At 44.8% G+C, this 15,458-nt stretch overlaps 1 protein-coding gene across 1 annotated transcript in view; it reads left to right on the top strand.

Annotated features, from left to right (window-relative positions):
• LOC143974547 (uncharacterized) overlaps positions 1 to 15,458 on the top strand; it is a 168,226-nt gene that overhangs the window by 135,105 nt on the left and 17,663 nt on the right. Inside the window, exon 4 of the mRNA XM_077476070.1 lies at positions 9,370 to 9,831. Within this exon, the coding sequence (XP_077332196.1) occupies positions 9,370 to 9,831 (462 nt within the window). The remainder of the gene's footprint in view (positions 1 to 9,369; positions 9,832 to 15,458) is intronic.

Here is a 15,458-nt window from a genome sequence, read left to right as displayed (position 1 = left end):
TTCGAGTTCAGCCATACAGATAGTATGGCTGAATTTGTGTCGCACCCGCCGCAAACTCGCACGGGACCCTTTTTTTGGTCCGCAGCAGAATCGGATCGCATGGGTGTTCACACCATGCGATCCGAGTTTGCAGATCGCACTGCGATATGCGAACTGATCTGGGGGTGTCATTAACATTTCACTGACACTCCCAGCAGTTCGCATAGGGCAGTGTGAACTGCCGCCGGGAGGCATGTGATGCGGGAACCCGCCGCGCATTCGTGGCGTTCCCACATCGCTCCAGTGTGAACCCAGCCTAATAAGCGATTGTTTTTCTGATCGCTGTATTAGTGTCACAGGTGACGCTAGTTAGGCAGGTAGGTATTTAGGTTCGCCGCAGCTTTTTATAGCGCCAGGGACCCCCATATACTACCGCATAAAGCCCCCTGATTGCCCCCTAGTTAACCCTTTCACCAGTGATCACCATATAACTGTTACAGGTGACGCTGGTTGGTTAGTTATTTTTTTTATAGTTTCAGGGCACCCGCCATTTATTACCTAGTCTCACTAGTGTACCCCTAAATTTAGGGGTGTCTACTTTCCAAAATGGGGTCATTTGGGGGGGGTTTGTGCCATCTTGGCATTTTATGGCCTTCAAAACTGTAACGCCCTTAGAAATCCTGAAGGCAGTGCTTGGTTTTCGGGGCCCCGTACGCGGCTAGGCTCCCAAAAAGTCCCACATATGTGGTATCCTCGTACTCAGGAGAAGCAGCAGAATTTATTTTGGGGTGTCATTTCACATATGCCCATGGCATGCGTGAGCAATATATCATTTAGTGACAACTTTGTGAAAAAAAAAAAAAAAAAAAAAAAAAAAGTTTGTAATTTTCCCGCAACTTGTGGTAAAATATAAAATATTCCATGGACTCAACATGCCTCTCAGCAAATAGCTTGGGGTGTCTACTTTCTAAAATGGGGTCATTTGTGGGGGTTTTGTGCCATCTTGGCATTTTATGGCCTTCAAAACTGTAATAGGTAGTGAGGAGTGAAGTCAAATATTTACGCCCTTAGAAAACCTGAAGGCGGTTCTTGGCTTTCGGGGCCCCGTACGCGGCTAGGCTCCCAAAAAGTCCCACATATGTGGTATCCCCGTACTCAGGAGAAGTAGCAGAATTTATTTTGGGGTGTCATTTCACATATGCCCATAGCATGTGTGAGCAATATATCATTTAGTGACAACTTTGTGTAAAAAAAAAAAAATTATTTTTTGTCATTATTCAATCGCTTGAGGCAAAAAAATAAAATATTCAATGGGCTCAACATGCCACTTATCAATTTCCTTAGGGTGTCTACTTTCCAAAATGGGGTCATTTGGGGGGGTTTTGTACTGCCCTGCCATTTTAGCACCTCAAGAAATGAGATAGGCAGTCGTAAACTAAAAGCTGCGTAAATTCCAGAAAACGTACCTTAGTTTGTAGATGTGACAACTTTTGCGCAAACCAATAAATATACAATTATTGACTTTTTTTTTAACAAAGACATGTGGCTGAATACATTTTGGCCTAAATGTATGACTAAAATTGAGTTTATTGGATTTTTCTAATAACAAAAAGTAGAAAATATCATTTTTTTTCAAAATTTGCGGTCTTTTTACGTTTATATCGCAAAAAATAAAAATCGCAGAGGCAATCAAATACCATCAAAAGAAAGCTCTATTTGTGGGAAGAAAAGGACGCAAATTTTGTTTGGGTACAACATTGCATGACCGCGCAATTACCAGTTAAAGCAGCGCAGTGCCAAATTGTAAAAAGACCTCTGGTCATTTACCAGCAAAATGGTCCGGTCTGAAGGTGGTTAAACATGTAAACACCTAAATTCCAAAATGAGGCTGGTCCTTAAAGTAGAGGGCCACCCTGAAAAACAAAAGTACATAAAAAATTTGCAAAAAATCTGAAGAAAAAAAAAAGAAAAAAATATATTTTTTAACCATTTACCGACCAGCGCATGACGATGTACGTCCTATTTTTGAAGAGGGATATCTCGGTAACGGCAGCAGCTGCTGCCACAACCGAGATATCCATCTCTTCAGGCGCCGGTCGGCTGTACGATAATGGTGGTCTCTGCGGCGGATTCGCCGCGAGATCACCGCTATCGGCGTCGGGAGAGGTGCCACCCCCCTCCCGCCGTCCTCCCGCACCTTCTGCCGCTTACCGGAGCCGTCGGTAGCAGCGGAAGCGATCGGGTCCTTTCACTAGCTGGGTATGGAGACGAGTGAGGCTAAGATGGCGTCAAAACGTCACTTCCGCCCATACCTCTTAAAGGTATATTTTTTTTAAATGTCATTTTTTTTTTTTTTTTTTTTTTGCATTTTAGTCCAAATATGAGATCTGAGGACTTTTTGACCCCAGATCTCATATTTAAGAGGACCTGTCGTGCTTTTTTCTATTACAAGGGATGTTTACATTCCTTGTAATAGGAATAAAAGTGATCCATTTTTTTAAAAACAGTGTAAAAATAAATAAAATCTATTAAAATAAATAATAAAAAAAAAGGTTTTTAAAAACACCCCGTCATAACGAGCTTGTGCATAGAAACGAGTGCATACGTGAGTAGCACCCGCATATGAAAACGGTGGTCAAACCACACATGTGAGGTATTGCCGCGATCGGTAGAGCGAGAGCACTAATTCTAGCCCTAGACCTCCTCTGTAACACAAAAAATGCAACCTGTAGAATTTTTTAAATGTCGCTTATGGAGATTTTTGAGGCTAAAAGTTTGACGCCATTCCACGAGCGAACGCAATTTTGAAGCATGACATGTTAGGTATCAATTTACTCAGCGTACCATTATCTTTCACAATATAAAAAAAAATTGGGCTAATTTTACTGTTGTCTTATTTTTTTATTCAAAAAAAGTGAATTTTTTCCAAAAAAAGTGCGTTTGTAAGACCGCTGCGCAAATACGGTGTGAAAAAAAGTATTTCAATGACCGCCATTTTATTCTCTAGGGTGTTAGAAAAAAAAAACAATATAAAATGTTTGGGGGTTCTAAGTAATTTTCTAGCAAAAAAAACTGTTTTAACCACCTCAATACAGTGCAGTTACACCCCCTTCCTGACCAGACCAATTTTCAGCTTTCAGCGCTCTCACAGTTTGAATGACAATTACTCAGTCATCCAACACTGTATCCATATGAAACTTGCGTCCTTTTTTCCACACAAATAGAGCTTTCTTTTAGTGGTATTTAATCACTAGTGGGTTTTTTATTTTTTGTGCCATAAATAAAATAAAACGTAAATTTTGTGAAAAAAATGCATTTTTCTTGGTTTCTGTCATAAATTTTTGCTAATTAGTAATTTTTCTTCATAAATTTTGGCTAAAATTTATACTGCTACATATCTTTGGTAAAAATAACCCACATTAGTATATATTATTTGGTCTTTGTGAAAGTTAGAGTCTACAAACTATGGTGCCAATCACTGAAAATTGATCACTTCTGATGAGGCCTTCAGTACATCAGGTGTATCTCATTTCTTGAGACACTAACAAGTCAGGAAAGTACAAATACCCCCCAAATGACCCCTTTTTACAAAGTAGACATCCCAAGGTATTAAGTAAGTAGCATGGTGAGTTTTTTTAAGTTGTCATTTTTTCCCACAATTCTTTGCAAAATGAAGATTTTTTTATTTTATTTGTATTTTTTTTTTACTAAATTGTCATATTATCAGGTTATTTCTCACACACAGCATATGCATACAACAAATTACACCCCAAAATACATTCTGCTACTCTTCCCGAGTACGGCGATACCACATGTGTGAGACTTTTACACAGCCTGGCCACATACAGAGCACCAACATTGATGTAGTACCTTCAGACGTTCTACGAGCAAAAATTACGCATCTCATTTCTCAACCACCTATTACACTTTTGAAGTCCCTAGAGTACCAGGACAATGGAATTTCCCATAAAATGACCCCATTTTGGAAAGCAGACATCCCAACGTATAATCTGTGAGGCATCATGAGTCTTTTGAATGGTTAATTTTTTTCCAGAAGTTTTTGGAATATGTGGAAAAAAATTAAAACACATTTTTTTTTTACACAAAATTGTCAATTTATAAGATATTTCTAACACATAGCATGTATATAGCAAAAATTACACCCCAAAATACATTCTGCTACTCCTCCCGAGTATGGCGATACTACATGTGTAGGACTTTTACACAGCCTGGCCACATAGAGAGGCCGAACATTGAAGTAGTACGTTCAGGCGTTCTAGGAGCATAAATGACACATCTCATTTCATTCCTACCCATCACACTTTTGAAGGTCCTGGACCACCAGGACAGTGAAATTACCCACAAAATGACCCCATTTTAGAAAGCAAACACCCCAACGTATATTCTATGAGACATGGGCTGCAAATAGGTACTCGGGTACTCTGATGGCCTGGTGACAGGTACTCGGGTACTCTGATGGCCTGGTGACAGGTACTCGGGTACTCTGATGGCCTGGTGACAGGTACTCGGGTACTCTGATGGCCTGGTGACAGGTACTCGGGTACTCTGATGGCCTGGTGACAGGTACTCGGGTACTCTGATGGCCTGGTAACAGGTACTCGGGTACTCTGATGGCCTGGAGACAGGAACTCGAGTACTCTGATGGCCTGGTGACAGGTACTCGGGTACTCTGATGGCCTGGAGATAGGTACTCGGATGCTCTGATGGCCTGGTGACAGGTACTCGGGTACTCTGATGGCCTGGTGACAGGTACTCGGGTACTCTGATGGCTGGGTGACAGGTACTCTGATGGCCTGGTGACAGGTACTCGGGTACTCTGATGGCCTGGTGACAGGTACTCGAGTACTCTGATGGCCTGGTGACAGGTACTCGAGTACTCTGATGGCCTGGTGACAGGTACTCGGGTACTCTGATGGCCTGGTGACAGGTACTCGGGTACTCTGATGGCCTGGTGACAGGTACTCAGGTACTCTGATGGCCTGGTGACAGGTACTCGGGTACTCTGATGGCCTGGTGACAGGTACTCGGGTACTCTGATGGCCTGGTGACAGGTACTCGGGTACTCTGATGGCCTGGTGACAGGTACTCGGGTACTCTGATGGCCTGGTGACAGGTACTCGGGTACTCTGATGGCCTGGTGACAAGTACTCAGGTACTCTGATGGCCTGGTGACAAGTACTCAGGTACTCTGATGGCCTGGTGACTGGTATTTGGGTACTCTGAAGGGCGGTGACAGGTACTCATATGGACTGTGACAGGTACTCGGGTACTCAGATGAACTGTGACAGGTACTCGGGTACTCAGATGGACTGTGACAGGTACTCGGGTACACAGATGGACTGTGACAGGTACTCGGGTACACAGATGGACTGTGACAGGTACTCGGGTACACAGATGGACTGTGACAGGTACTCGGGTACACAGATGGACTGTGACAGGTACTCGGGTACCCTGATGGACTTGTGACAAGTACTCAGGTACTCTGATGGCCTGGTGACAGGTACTCTGATGGTTTGGTGACTGGTATTTGGGTACTCTGAAGGGCAGTGACAGGTACTCATATGGACTGTGACAGGTACTTGGGTACTCAGATGGACTGTGACAGGTACTCGGGTACTCAGATGGGCTGTGACAGGTACTCGGGTACCCTGATGGGCCGTGACAGGTACTCGGGTACCCTGATGGGCCGTGACAGGTACTCGGGTACCCTGATGGGCCGTGACAGGTACTCGGGTACCCTGATGGGCCGTGACAGGTACTCGGGTACCCTGATGTGCCGTGACAGGTACTCGGGTACTCAGATGGGCCGGGACCGGTACTCAGATGGGCCGGGACAGGTACTCGGGTACTCAGATGGGCCGGGACAGGTACTCGGGTACTCAGATGGGCCGGGACAGGTACTCGGGTACTCTGATGGGCCGGGACAGGTACTCGGGTACTCTGATGGGCCGGGACAGGTACTCGGGTACTCAGATGGGCCGGGACAGGTACTCGGGTACTCTGATGGGCCGGGACAGGTACTCGGGTACTCTGATGGGCCGGGACAGGTACTCGGGTACTCTGATGGGCCGGGACAGGTACTCGGGTACTCTGATGGGCCGGGACAGGTACTCGGGTACTCTGATGGGCCGGGACAGGTACTCGGGTACTCTGATGGGCCGGGACAGGTACTCGGGTACTCTGATGGGCCGGGACAGGTACTCGGGTACTCTGATGGGCCGGGACAGGTACTCGGGTACTCTGATGGGCCGGGACAGGTACTCGGGTACTCTGATGGGCCGGGACAGGTACTCGGGTACTCTGATGGGCCGGGACAGGTACTCGGGTACTCTGATGGGCCAGGACAGGTACTCGGGTACTCAGATGGGCCGGGACAGGTACTCGGGTACTCAGATGGGCTGGGACAGGTACTCGGGTACTCTGATGGGCTGGGACAGGTACTCAAATACTCTGATGGACTGTGACAGGTACTCTGATGGACTGTGATTGACAGGTACTATGAGGGGTGGTGACAGGTCCTCTTTATTGGGGGGGGGCAATCAGTGTGATTGGTGTACACTGTATGCGGTAACGAGATGTTACCGCAATCTCCTCCTCACACGCGATCGGTGTGTGAGGAGGAGAACCCGGTAACATCCCGTTACCGCGGTTTGTTTACATTTTAGTGATCGGCTGTGAAAGGATCACAGCCGATCACGTGGGTAAACAGCCGGCCAATGGCTGTTTACCAGCGTCGGTGACGAGCAGTGTTCCCGGGGAACACGCCGCCACCGACGTGCACGCGCAGCGCGATCGCGCGCATGCGCCGTGCACGTTCGGGGTGTGACCATCTGTGATCGCCTGTGACTTCATCACGGCCGATCACGTGGTAAACAGCCATAACGAATGGCTCTTCACCCCCTTCGGTGGCGAGCGGTGTCTCCGTGACTCGCCGCCACCGAAGAAACAGGGATGCGCGCGCACGATCGCGCGCATTCCCTGTTTAAACGGGAGGACGTCATATGACGTCCTCCCGCCACAATAGGTGCGCCGCCTGGCCGTCATTTGACGGCCGGCGGTCGGCAACCAGTTAAACATGTAAACACCAAATCTGAAAAAGAGGCCTGGTCCTTAAGTGGTTAAACTTACCAGAAATGCCTGTTGCTAGGAATATCATCCTAATCTGCGTCTTCCTCCTCCGCGGTGAAGTTCTGTCTTCTCTCCTCCGTGCTGTGTCTTCTGGGTAATGGGTCGCGCTGTGTTCTGGGAACTGTGTGTCCCAGAACACAGCGCGCCCCATTCACAAAGCGCTGCGCGACTTGAAGCCGCAAGGCTCCACTGCCTGTTTCCCTTAGATAGAATGGCGGCGCCGGGACCCAAGAGCGGAGGGACGGGTCAGCCTCGGGCGGCCGACATCGTGGGTGCCCTGGAAATGTAAGTCTGCTTATTAAAAGTCAGTAGGTACAGTGTTTGCAGCTGCTGACTTTAAAAAAAAATGTTTTTAAAGCTAGCCCTCCTCTTTAAGTGGTTAATGTGTACAGTTTTTGAACGATTTTTGTACAAGAAAAATCTGAAAAGAAAGATTGCACATGATGAGAAACTATAAACAACAAAAAAAAGTCTTTGTGGTATGAGAATTTTCACACTATAGGTAAAGGTTTGCAGAGGAAATTTACAACCTCTTTAACCACTTCCCGACCAGCGCACGCCGATGTACGTCGGCAGAATGGCACAGGCAGGCATATTGGCGTACAGGTACGTCCAATCTTAAATGCCACCCTGCCATCGCGAGCGCTGGTCGGGACCCCCATCAGTCCAGTCGCGGGTCCCGCGGACTCGATCGCCGCGGGGATACCCACGATCGTCTGATGGGGCGGCTGAACTGGGAGATGCCGTTGTAAACAGCATCTCCCCGTTCTGCCTAGCAACAAGTGAAGCTGATCTCTGCTCCATGTGATTGGAGCAGAGATCAGTGTTCACTAAAAGAAAGCCCAGCCCCCAACATTTAGTAACACGCCCCTAGGAACACTTAACCCCTACACTGCCACCCACTGGTTAACCCCTTCACTGCTAGTGTCACTTACACAGGAATCAGTGCATTTGTATAGCAGTTTTTGCTGTATAAATGACAATGGTCCCAAAAATGTGTCAAAAATGTCCGATGTGTCCGCCATAATGTCGCAGTCACAATAAAAATCGCTGATCACCGCCATTACTAGGAAAAAAAAAAATTAATAAAAATGGCATAAAACTATCCCCTATTTTGTAAACGCTATAACTATTGCGCAAACCAATCAATAATCGCTTATTGTGATTTCTTTTACCAAAAATATGTAGAAGACTACGTATCGGCCTAAAGTGAAGGAAAAAAATGTTTTTTTTATATATTTTTGGGGGATATTTATTATAACTAAAAGTAAAAAATAATGCGTTTTCTTCAAAATTGTCGCTCTATTTTTGTTTATAGCGCAAAATAAAAACCGCAGGGGTGATCAAATACCACCAAAAGAAAGCTCTATTTGTGGGGAAAAAAAATACGTCAATTTTGTTTGGAAGCCACGTTGCATGACCGCGCAATTGTCAGTTAAAGCGATGCGGTGCCGAATCTCAAAAAGTGGTCTGGTTTATGGCCAGCAAAATGGTCCGGGGCTGAAGTGGTTAAGAAACTTTGTGCGCAGACTAATAATATTATTATGCCAGGACTGCTTTTCATACCAGTTCTTGTACTGGATTTCTTAATATTGGCATGAGTGTGATCTATTTTTTTTTGTGGCCCTATATTGATAACTATGGGATCTATTTATAAATGTTTTCACACATGATTCACACAACCTTCACCCAGGAGTCATGTGTTTTCAATTAAAAATGAACTCCAGGATACTTCCCCTTCCACAAAAACAATGCATTTACATTTTTTTAAATGCCTACTTTTTGCATAATATATCATTTTGTTACACATGACATCATCAGCTGTTTCTCAAACATCTACATTTCCTGAGCTCCAGGGGGAGGATCTGTGCAGGCACCGCATCATGAAAGTGCTTCAATGTGGTCAGGGCTGTTAATTGCTTTACGGTAACCTCCCACACATTGCAATAAGAGGATGTGGGCAGGTCCCAAACAGAAACCATGCAGTTGTACCGGTCCATAGTAACACGTCACCATCCACCACAGTACACAGGGTACGTGATAGGGAACTGTTTTTCATTATAGAGAAAACGGTGGCACCTGGTCAAAAAAACAGTAACACGAAATAACAAATCAGGCATAAGGGGCCATGTTTCGGGGACATGAAAGAGGGGGAGGCTGAAGTTTTGCTGTAAATTCAATCAGAAGAACGTGTGAGTCTTTGAACATTTATAAATGAACTCCTATGTGTTTTCTCTACAGAAAAAGAATTTCAGATACCCACACAAGACACACCTCGAACCAGCCCTTGATCAGCCTATACAGGAGCGACCCATTATTCGGCAAATAACAATTGATCTTCGACCTATCCTGGGGCAGGTTATTGATGCTTGTGAAGTGGATAATGAAGACACACCAGAAGTTTTAAAACAAGTGAACAATAGAAGTGAAGCACATACAGATATTCCATCTCCCTTGCAGAGGAATTCGGGGGCAGTCTGCATTTCTCTCCCTTCAGTGTCAAGCTGTAAAAGCTGTGAAACTTCCAGGCCTTCACAAACTGTTCAGCGGGCAGTAAGGTTGGTGGCAGTAACGGACGAAGGCACACTTACTTGTGACCCAGTACAAAAGTCTAGGAACTCTTCCCCTGCTTTCTTCCCCAAAGTAATATTAAACCCAATTCCTCCTCAGAAGACATCTAAGGAGCAAAGACCATTAAGTAAAGTAAGTACTGATGTTTGCAAGTAGCTTACTGAATGCAGAGCTACACAGTTCAGTCTCTCTTCAAATATAATAAACAGTACCAACTCACAAACCTAACTTACAGTCAATTAAAGTGATCCTGTGCGCTGACTATGCAAATCGAAATACAGTGTCTTGAAAATGTATTCATACCCCTTGAAATTTTCCACATTTTGTCATGTTACAACCAAAAACCTAACTGTATTTTATTGGGATTTTATGTTATAGACCAGTGATGGCGAACCTTGGCACCCCAGATGTTTTGGAACTACATTTCCCATGAGGCTCATGCACACTGCAGTGTAGTGGAGCATCATGGGAAATGTAGTTTCAAAACATCTGGGGTGCCAAGGTTCGCCATCACTGTTATAGACCAACACAATGTGACCCATAATTGTGAAGTGGAAGGAAAATGATAAACGGTTTTCAATATTTTTTTTACAAATAAATGTAGCGCTGGCTCCTGACGCGCAGGCGCTATATGTTTTTCAAAGTTACATTTCCTGAAACCACAGTTGGGTTTTGGGGCTAATTCTACTAAATTTATGGTTTCAGTACCAGTCCAGCTGGGTTCTCCTTGACCACAGGTGTCGCTGTCATTACCGGCAAGTGTTAGAACGCAGTCTAGCTGGGTGTATTGAATGCCACTGTTCTTTCGGAACCAGCCCAGTGGGAGTGTTCTCCTGCTGTGCATTCTGGGAGATGGTATTTAAGGTACTGATATCACGTGCTTCGGGGTTCCGGAGAATATTTTCTGCCCGTTTGGTTCTGGTTCTCCTGACCAGCCCCATGGCCCTCCTGGCCTGGGGTGCAGAACCAGGCATTTTCAAGTCTTGGGGCTGGCTAGCCTGAGGCAACGCAACTGCAGGGACAGGCCTGAATGGATTTTGGGGCCTGTTGAACTGGAGAAACCCCAGGGGAGGACTCTTCAGGAGAAGGCCATGTGCAAGGCTGGCTTCTCTGAAGGAGCCTGGAGGCTTAGTTGAAGGACACTACATGGATCTACACTCATACAGTAACCCCGGATCGGCTGAAAGATACTGGTACCGTATGATAGCTCTTTAAATTTGTCTATGTCCCTCAGTATGCTCAAGTCTGTGGCAGAGACTTTCTCAAATATCCTACGCTCAAGTCTGTGGCAGACACTTTCTCAAATATCCTACGCTCAAGTCTGTGGCAGACACTTTGCTTAACACCCTACCAGCTGCTAGGCCTAGTGAGAGGAGGTCTATCTGGGGGTTGTGGAATCCAGCTGTGAAACGGTTGCTATTCTCTGGATTTTTTCTTATAAGAGACTTCTCATTTTTGCAGTCTAAAGTACCTGAACAAATAAATCACCCAAAAGAAGATTCAGTGTCAGTTTCCACATTTTTTTGGGCCATCTACCACGGGAACCCCTAGATGGAGAAGCAGTCAAGAAGGTAACAGTAAGCCCAATAAAATCAGCAGCTCCTTCAGGGATCAGTGCTACATAAATATCATAAAAATGTGGCATGTACCACCTTTCACTGCAATTACAGCTGCAAGTCTTTTTGGGTATGTCTCTAACAGCTTTGCATATCTAGGAGAATGAAAATTGTGCCCATTCTTCTTTGCAAAGTAGCTCAAGCTCTGTCAAATTTTCAAGTCTTGTCACAGATTCTCATTTGGATTTAGGTCTGCACACATGAATATGCTTTGATGTAAACCATCCTATTGTAGCTCTGGCTGTATGTTTAGGGTCTTGTCCTGCTGGAAGGTGAACCTCCACCCCAGTCTCAAGTTTTTTGCAGACTCTATATTGTACTGTATTTGGCTCCATCCATCTTCCCATCAACTCCATGACCAGCTTCCCTGACCCTGCTGAAGAAAAGAATCCCCACAACAGGATGCTGCCACCACCATGTTCCACAGTGGGGATGGTGTGTTCAGGGTGATGTGCAGTGTTAGTTTTTCACCACACATGGTATTTTGCATTTAGGCCAAAAGGTTCAATTTTGGTCTCATCTGACCAGAGCACCTTCTTTCACATGTTTGCTGCATCTCCCACATGGCTTCTCGCAAACTGCAAACAGGACTTATTATGGCTTTCTTTCAACAATGGCTTTCTTCTTGCCACTCTTCCATAAAGGCCAGATTTGTGGCATGCACAACTAATGGTGATCCTGTGGACAGATTCTCCCATCTGAGCTGTGGATCTCTGTAGCTTCTCCCGAATTACATACAGGTGGACACTAATTAGGTGACTTCTGAAAGCAAATGGTTCAAATAGATTTAGAGGATATCAGGGTAAGGGGGGGTGGGGGCTGAATAAAAATGCATTCCACACTTCAGCTATTTATTTGGAAAAAACATTGGAAAACCATTTATTATTTTCCTTACACTTCACAATTATGTGCCACTTTGTGTTGGTCTATCACATAAAATTCCAATAAAATACATTTACATTTTTGGTTGTAATATGACAAAATGTGGAAAATTTCAAGAGGTATGAATATGTTTTCAATGCACTGTATGTACATATTCTGAACAAGCATTAAAGCCACTTTAAACAAGGTTTTATTCATCTCTGTAGCTATAGGAATTGTGGAGAAATGTATGTTCACCTAATGCAAGGGTCATCAAACTACGACCCTCCAGTTGTTCAGCAACTACAATTCCCATCATGCCTGGTCATGTCTGTGAATCTCAGAGTTTTACAATGACTCATGGGATGTGTAGTTCCTCAACAGCTGGAGGGCCATAGTTTGAATATCCCTGACTTAGTGCAACAGAGGCACAGAAATCACAACTTGTTTCATCTTTAATTTTAGGGGACAACACCATTTTTGCAGCAACTACCCCCAATTAAAACACATGGCAGGTGTTTCTAAGCTTCTACAGCAGAGGTAAACTTGCCTTTCCTTCAAAGATCCCTGTCGCTCATCGGCATCTTCTTTTAGATGTCGGTCTTTGGCTGTCTTCATTGGCCAGTGCATCATAACATGTGCATGCACAAGAGTTAGTCATCCTGGCACACAGGGACTGTGTCAGCAACGTAAGCTGGGTTGCACACGCACATCTCATTTTACATTATTTTCATTATTATTATACAGGATTTATATAGCGCCAACCTTTAGTTACCCATGGCAACTACCTCCTCTTCCTTGTCTTGCTGAAATGTAACTTCATACCCCTTGGTGCTTTTACAGACCCTGGTTCTTTTGATAAGACAAAACCCAGCATGCCCCTCTTTGAACAAGTTCATACCAGGCTCGAAGTGGTTAATAAAACTTTACTGTTGAAACTCAACATAAAAGCTTAAAGAGGAGCTGCACCTTTAAAAAAAATATTAAAAAATATTAAAAGCCAGCAGCTACAAATATTGCAGCTGCTGACTTTTAATAAATTGACACTTACCTGTCCCAGGGTCCAGCGATGTCGGTGGCAGATGACGAGCAATCGCTCGTCTCTCCACTGCCCCCGCCGCCATCCTCTGTCAGGGAATCGGGAAGTGAAGCATTGCAGCTTCACTGCCTGGTTCCCTACTGCGCATGCACAAATTGTGCTGCGCATCTCCACTGGTCCCCGCTGTGTCCTGGGAACTGTGTGTTTCCCAGAACACAGCAGGGGGGGGGGGGCATCTGCGGCTAGCTTGTCCCGGAAGTGGGTGCAGATACCTGGATTATCCAGGTATCTGCACCCCCCTCCCCCTTGAAAGGTGCCAACTGTGGCACTGGAAGGGGGGGGGGATCAGATGAGTGGAACTTTCACTTCCGCTTTAACAGGCAAGAGTCTTTCTACTAACTAACCCTAACAGTGGCTGCCCCAGCATACCTGCATAAGAAGAGTCCATAAATGGTAAGTCCAGAATGACAGTAGTGTATAACAAAGGTGTCCCGACAAGTCTGTTTTCCTTGTGGCACACTGCATGCAAGTCCCAGCAGCCCTCTTCTTCTCAAATGCTCTCTTTCTCTCTCGCCCTGCTGGAATCTGGACCGCTTTCCCTTTTATAAACACACAGGATGGGAGGCTGGACCCCTCAAAAAGTCTGCAAACTTAGCTCAAGGAAAGCAGTAAAAGCATTAACCCCTTCCCCCTGTCAAAACTTACAGTAGACATCTTGCCTAAACATTGGTGAAAGTGGAAGTTTTCTGCCCTAAGCAAATTGCAAAGCAGGGTGGAGGCAACAAACTAAGGCTAGATTTTTGATTATGGGCAAAGCACCATGAAAGTGAGTTTAACTCGATATAGACAAGTATGAACAGCAGTTATAATAAGGCTTAGCAAGGCAGATGTCACTTATAGTAATGCACAGTAGATTGGGGTTTCAAAAATGAATGGAGTCAGTGGTTACCAAAGGTAACAGAAAGGCAGAGGTCACTTTTAGTCATGTAAAGTAGCTTAGTGTTTCATAAATGTCAGAGAACACTGCAAGCAGGCACATATGAATATTTTATTATAGAAGTGACATTGTATGTCTCTTCTGCAATAAAGAGCCTGTCTGCAAGCAGTTCTACTTTAAAAACAGACTGAAACCTGAATTTAGAGTTATGATGTGGTCTTTGAGAATACATTAAATTCGCATTACAAGCACCTGGAGAGCCCAGTAATAAGTTGTTTGAAAGTGGAAGTAAACTGCCACAGAAAATGCTAAATTTTGGGCCCCCAGGAGCTTTTTAATATTACAAGTATGGACAGCACATTTGCACATTAGGGTACACTTTCCTTAAGATATGAGATCCATGTTTAAAGTTGCCATCAATGGGGGTTATTTAATAAAGGCAAATATACTTTGCACTGTCGCTGTAGATCCGAGGGGGACATGCAAGAAAAAACGCAAGAAAAATAAAAAACAGCATTTTAGCTTGCACATGATTGGATGATAAAATCAGCAGAGCTTCCCCTCATTTCAGATCTACCCCTTAGATTTAGAGCGACTGCGCTTCCAAGTGCACTTGCAGTGCAAAGTGGATTTGCCTTTCGTAAATAACCCCCAATATGTCTTAATGTAAGTGTGCACTATAGAGTGTTTGTTTTTTTTTATATATTTTTTTTAAAAGATTAGTGCATAGTGATCGTTTTTGAAAAAAAAAAATGCTTATATTCTAGGATGAATAATACAGAGTGCTGTATTATAAGGATATAATATTGGTTTATCATTTCAAAGTAGCTCTAAAGCCGCATTCTATGCGTTAAGGTAAAAAACATTCTCTGCTGCAGGATCCAAGCCCCCCTTATTCTTACCTAAGCCCGATCTGATCCAGCAACCTGCACAAGAGAAGTTGCTCTTGCCCTCATTGGGCAGATTGTGTCTCCCTCTTCATTAGGCAGATTTATAGCAATTCTATCAATCAACCCCAGTGACAACGGAGTGGGGGGCTGTGCCAGGTGAGTCTGACTGTTTGTGTGACAGCAGCAGGGCTCGGGAGCAAGCATTTCACGAAGTGGCTTCTTGTGGGTGCACTGGACAGAGAGGAGGAGCCATGTGCGCGGGCAGGGAACCCAGAGAGAGGAGGTTCGGAGCCGCTCTGTGCAGCTAAGTATAGAAATGTTTATTTAAATAAAATAAATAATCCTTTATGATCACTCTAAGTGCCCGTTCACACTACCGCGACTTGGGGCGCGACTTGTCAGACCGCAAGTCGCCC

This window comes from Lithobates pipiens, unplaced genomic scaffold (genome assembly GCF_037356315.1).
Source record: "Lithobates pipiens isolate NorthernLeopardFrog02 unplaced genomic scaffold, aLitPip1_a1.2 Scaffold_13, whole genome shotgun sequence".
Lineage (NCBI taxonomy): Eukaryota > Metazoa > Chordata > Amphibia > Anura > Ranidae > Lithobates > Lithobates pipiens.
The sequence above is the reverse complement of the archived record's forward strand: the minus strand, read 5'-3'. Positions and strand labels throughout refer to the sequence as shown.